Source organism: Sinocyclocheilus anshuiensis, unplaced genomic scaffold (genome assembly GCF_001515605.1).
Source record: "Sinocyclocheilus anshuiensis isolate Anshui unplaced genomic scaffold, SAMN03320099.WGS_v1.1 scaffold341, whole genome shotgun sequence".
Lineage (NCBI taxonomy): Eukaryota > Metazoa > Chordata > Actinopteri > Cypriniformes > Cyprinidae > Sinocyclocheilus > Sinocyclocheilus anshuiensis.
Window position 1 is genome coordinate 14,251 of NW_015536488.1, and position 5,242 is coordinate 19,492.

Consider the following 5,242-nt stretch of genomic DNA (forward strand, 5'->3'; position numbering starts at 1 on the left):
TATATATATATTTCTATGGAAGCCGTTTCTGCCACTGAATAAATTTTTTTTTTAATAAATCAATAAAAAATAGGATAAAATAATAAAAAATAAACAAAACAAACAAGTAATACATCTAACAGAGGATAGGGGAAAAAATCATAATGTAACTTTAGTATAAATTCGGTCTTTATACAGACGATATAGATGCCTTTTACAAAAAAAACTGAAAAACATAAAATAATAAGTTTAATTTTTTTTTTTTTTTTTAACATTATAATGCATTTAGCATTATTTTTTGTGATTTAATGTGTCTTAGCTGAATAAACGCATCAATTTGTTGAGAAAAGAGGCAACAGAACTGATATGATTTCCATCTCACCTGCTCAGCTGCTCAGTGTTACTGGATCTGGCAGCATCCAGAAGAGCTTCTGCTGCAGACACACAGAGATAAGTGCCTTAATGACACTAAACTCAGCATCTGCGAGCGGGAATGTGGATCTTATTATTATATCGCTGAATAGAGAGTGTGTGTGCAGTGTTTGGACCTTTATCATCGCTGTCCTTCTTAAAGCAGAGGGCGAGGGCCGCGGCTGAAATGACGCCCGCGACGCCCGCAGCAGCAGCGGCCTCTGCGCGGCTCTCGTGTCCGGCCCTGTGGCGCCCCGCGGCGGTCAGACTCGCCCAGCTGCTCCGGCGGCCCTCCAGGCTCACGCGCCACCTGCTGGCCAAATGATGGTACTGCACGCGCGACTCCTCGCTCGCGACGCTCTTCCTGGACGCTCGCGGGCCGCTGGCCACCGGACTCCGGTTCGGTTCGAGCTCACAGAGGTTTCGGAAGCGGGAGGCCTCGCCGTGGCCGGTCTGCAGCGCGCGGCACGGCGACAGACTGCGCGACCTTCGCATCATGACGCGCGCCGGTACCGACGACAGGAACATCGCGAGCGTGCGAGCTGACGCGGCAGTAACAACGGGTTCCGTGAACAGATGAGACGGTGTGTTTAGTTTTAGTGCTGCTGTGATCTCGCCGACAGCCGGTTTCTGGTTTTAAGGTCAGCAGGTGAATCAGAGCTCGAGAGCGGAAGCGTGTGTCCGGTAAATGAAAAACATCCGCCGAGCGCGGGGGATCATGGGAAGTGTAGTTTAATAACGTCACGTCACTACCGCAGCGCATACACTCAGAAAGGTGTTTTGTTTTATTTTATTTACATTTTTTATTTTGTTTTATTTTATTTTATTATATTATTTATTTGATTTTATTGTTTTTTTCTGATGATTTAAATGTTGTAATAATAATACAATTTTTGGACATGCGTATATACATATATTTTAAAATAGATTTTTCAATTATATTTGATTGATAATAGATACTTTTTTTTCTGCTTCAGCTCAAGGTTTCATTTTAGTATATTGTATTTAAACCTTTAAATAACCCATGAAAACATAGATCATTTAAATTTTTTTAATTAGAATTATAAAAGGGTTTAATTATAATTATTAAAAAAAATATTTTCAGCTTTTAGCTTTTCTTGCAAAATGAGCTAGAATTTTTTATATTTTCTTTCCAAAAAAATTAATCAAGCTGATTGACGATAGACTGATTTTTCTGCTTGAGCTCAAGGTTTGATATTTTAATATTATATGAATAATATATCACTATTAGTAGGCCTGTATTTGATTATAGATCATGATGCATGACCCTTACATTAGATTCATCATATCTGGGGGTTTGCAAATATCGAAAAGCCCTGATTTAACGCATGAAAACATGGGGTAATTAAAATAATTTTGAATTAGATTTTTTTGGTAACATTATAGGTTTTCAGTGCCATTTAAAAAAATGTAAAAAATTGTTTATTTTATCTAAAACTTAAAAAAACATGCATAAGTATAATGCAAAAAAAACCAAAACAAAAACACTGTTTTTGTAAATTAATCACAGTTTTAATTTTCCTTTCCAACTGGATCAAGATGAGAGGCGAAAGATCCAATTTTCTGCTTCAGCTCAGAGTTTGATTATAATATTTTATTATTGTATTATTATTGAATCACCATTATCAAGCCCATTTATTATTATATATTATGAGCATGTGACGCGTGTGACCTGCAGGTGGCGCCTAAACTCACAAAATACATGAGCAACACTTTCTCAGCAGCCAACAGATCAACAAAAGCAGAATATTCATGCAAATATGAATATCAGACTTGAATGCTGTCAGAATCTCTTAATAAAATGAGATCATTGACATTAAATGCTTACCTTTTTTTTTTTTTTACATGAGTCCAAAGTACTCGAACCGCACACATATATTTTATTTTCTGATATTCAGACATCAGTTGAGTTTATGAGATTGAGATATGAGAATAGCACACGCTGCATGCAGAGTAAATGTGTGTTTGGCATCAGATGAGGTGTTTTCGTGATCTCACTGATGTTTCTGTCAGGTGACTGTGGTTTGATGAAAGAAATAAAACCCAACATCTCCACGCCTCAGACTTCCTGTGGTGTGTGTCTCACGTCTTCTGCTTCCTATTATTAAAACATAAATTAGCACAGTGGCATTGAAATACTTTAAAGCATGATTTTTGCTCAGTGTGTTTCAATTTAGTGGATGTTTGAGGTCAGTTCTCTTCAGCACGCTCTAAAACAGTGTGTGATGCTGTTGGCACTGAATTTCTCCTCTTACTATACTCTCAATTAAAATGATATTTAAAAAAAAAAAAGTTATTTACATGAAATTAAAATGACAATTTATTAAAATATTTATTATTTATTTAAATTATAGATTTTTTTAAATAACATTTACTATTAAATATATTGAATTAATTAATTAATAAATATTTATTTATTTAAATTATTGATGTATTATTGATGTATTAAATGTAATATTAAACACATTTAATTAATGTTTATATTATTATTATGAATAATAATATAAATAAATAGATTCATTTATAAATATTAAAATTATTGATTTCTTACATATGTATTAAAAGTACTATTAAACACATTTAATTAATGTTTTTTATTTAATAATAATATATTATTATTACTATCATGTATTATATGCATTTAATAAAATTAACATTTTATAAATAAATATAAATTTTTTATTTATGTATTACATTTTCTATTAAACGCATTTAATGTTTTTATTTAATAAAATTATATTATTAATAGTAGTATTATGTCTCAATCTGTTGATCATTAATCCTGTGAAATAATGGTCAGAAAAATCTAATTTTTTCAGTTGTCTATCAGTCGTCACTGTGTATCTGTATAATAATAATATGTCTTAATAAGATGATCATTGGAAAATGATTTATTAGCAAGTGCAGATTCTCCACAGCATTGACATGTTCATGCATTATTTTTGCCTCAGTAAAGTTAAGTAACAGCAATTTTATAAACTTTATGAAGACTTACGGAAGCCTCATGAATTAATTATTTTTCTTGTACATGATGTTCTTTTGTATTAGGAGTAATCTTAGTAAAAGAATGAAAAAAATCGATAAATGCGATGGTTCTGATGGGAAGCTAAGAACACGTCAGCGCTGTGTCAGTCATTATTACCGGGAGGTAACGGCAGCTCGCGCGTTTCACCGGGAGACGCGTTTGCATCTGGAGCGGCGCGCGACACACGCCTGCATACGAAGTTCAGTTATCACACCCCATACATAAAGTGCTTAAATCACACCTCATACATACGCGCGTATGTTTGAGCATCAGACGCGCAGGACGTGAATCAGGGATTGAGAGAGAGAGAGAAACCGCCCGTGCGTTTAACGCGCGTCTCCGTCGCGTCAATCATCACGCGACGCGCGTCGGATCACCGGCGGCTGGGAACTCCAAGCGCAAACTCTCCCGTTAGTTTCAACCGGGAGCCGCGGGTTCAGCAGCAGCAGCAGGAGGAAGATGATGTCCGCGGAAGAGGTTCTGGTCCCGGATGACCGAGCCTTCAGCCGGTTCAGAGGCGAGTGTCAGTCCGAGCAGGGCTGGAGTCTCACCTACAGCAGAACCAGCATCTGCGTGTGGATCCAGGTGCTGCAGGAGGAGAAGAGCCTGCACAGGATCAAGGTGAGCCGCGGGTCTGATGTGGCTCCTGCTGCTCTGACAGCTTCATCTCATGCTTTTTAGATGATCAGTCATAGAGTAACCCTGTCCAATGTTTCGAAAAGATACTTAATATAAAAGAAAATGTATCATATTGGCTCATATAGTCTGATATAATGAGAATATGAATTTGCTGCAGATGCTGATATTTATATGATGAAATTCTGCTGCTTGTAGTGTAAATAAGTGAGATCTTTATAACAGTAGAGCAGATAAAATGGTCTAAATATCAGTCGTCGCTCGTAGGGTTAAAGATTAAAAATAAAATATTAAAAAGCAAGGCAACAAGTTTAAATTTGGTAAATAATATTATATTAAAATAGAATAAAATTGTTAAAATAATATAAAATAAATATAAAATAATAAAATCATGTCAAAAAACATTGAAAATACTAAAACTTTAAAATTAAAATTAAAACAATATATATAAAAACTAATTCAAAATATTAAACCTATAATAGTATCCCAAATATCAGTCGTGGCTCTATATCTCCAGTAATAATAAGATGAGATTGAAATGCTCCAAACATATAATGCAGTGATTGAGAGCTGAAGAAATAAAGGCTCCTCAGAAGATGTGAGATGTTCTGGAGGCTTGTGAAGATCATTCCTCCGCTGAGGAACAGTGAAAGTAAAGCTTCTGGAAACAAACGCTCCTCAAAAGATCCTGAGGATCAGATTTGAGACTCTAAAACATGATTGATGGAGAATCAAGTAAAGCCGAGCTGCTTCAGTCCAGTAAGTGTTCATCTGGAGATATTACTGCTGTTATTCTGACCTTTACTTGATCAAAATCAGTCGAGATTTGACACGAGAAGCTCCAGCTGAAGCTGGACGTTTCTACAATTACACTAAAAGAGCTTTGGATAAATTGTGTGCAACAGGTTTAACAGCAGAGTTTGATCATGATAGGGTTAAACTCGTCACTGAAGCACTAGTTAGTCACGAGCGTGTGTGTGTCAGCGGTGTGTGTTTAACGGGTCACATCCGGGTGTGTGACGTGCGAGCAGGTTTATCCAGCGGGTGTTGATGCACAGGTACAGGAGTGTTTGAACTGTAACGGAGAGCCAGCAGAATGTGCACGCGTGTGTTTGTCTTCTCAGACTCACGCCGCTCACCTGAGAGCTCACCTGTGCTTCACACACACAC

At 36.4% G+C, this 5,242-nt stretch overlaps 2 protein-coding genes across 4 annotated transcripts in view; one reads left to right on the forward strand and one right to left on the reverse strand.

The window, feature by feature from the left end:
- LOC107684968 (caseinolytic peptidase B protein homolog) overlaps positions 1-1,095 on the reverse strand; it is a 15,339-nt gene extending 14,244 nt beyond the window's left edge. For 2 of the 3 annotated variants that reach the window (XM_016481364.1, XM_016481380.1), the window contains exons 1-2: positions 528-1,095; positions 362-413 (exon numbers count right to left, since the gene is read on the reverse strand). In XM_016481364.1, coding sequence (XP_016336850.1) covers positions 362-413; positions 528-918 — 443 coding nt within the window. In that variant the 5' untranslated portion in view covers positions 919-1,095. The remainder of the gene's footprint in view (positions 1-361; positions 414-527) is intronic. The other variant, XM_016481372.1, reaches the window with a different exon arrangement.
- A 2,576-nt stretch (positions 1,096-3,671) lies between these two features.
- The window catches only part of LOC107685007 (PCTP-like protein), a 17,351-nt gene continuing 15,780 nt past the window's right edge, over positions 3,672-5,242 (forward strand). Inside the window, exon 1 of the mRNA XM_016481428.1 lies at positions 3,672-4,057. Coding sequence (XP_016336914.1) covers positions 3,896-4,057 — 162 coding nt within the window. The 5' untranslated portion in view covers positions 3,672-3,895. The remainder of the gene's footprint in view (positions 4,058-5,242) is intronic.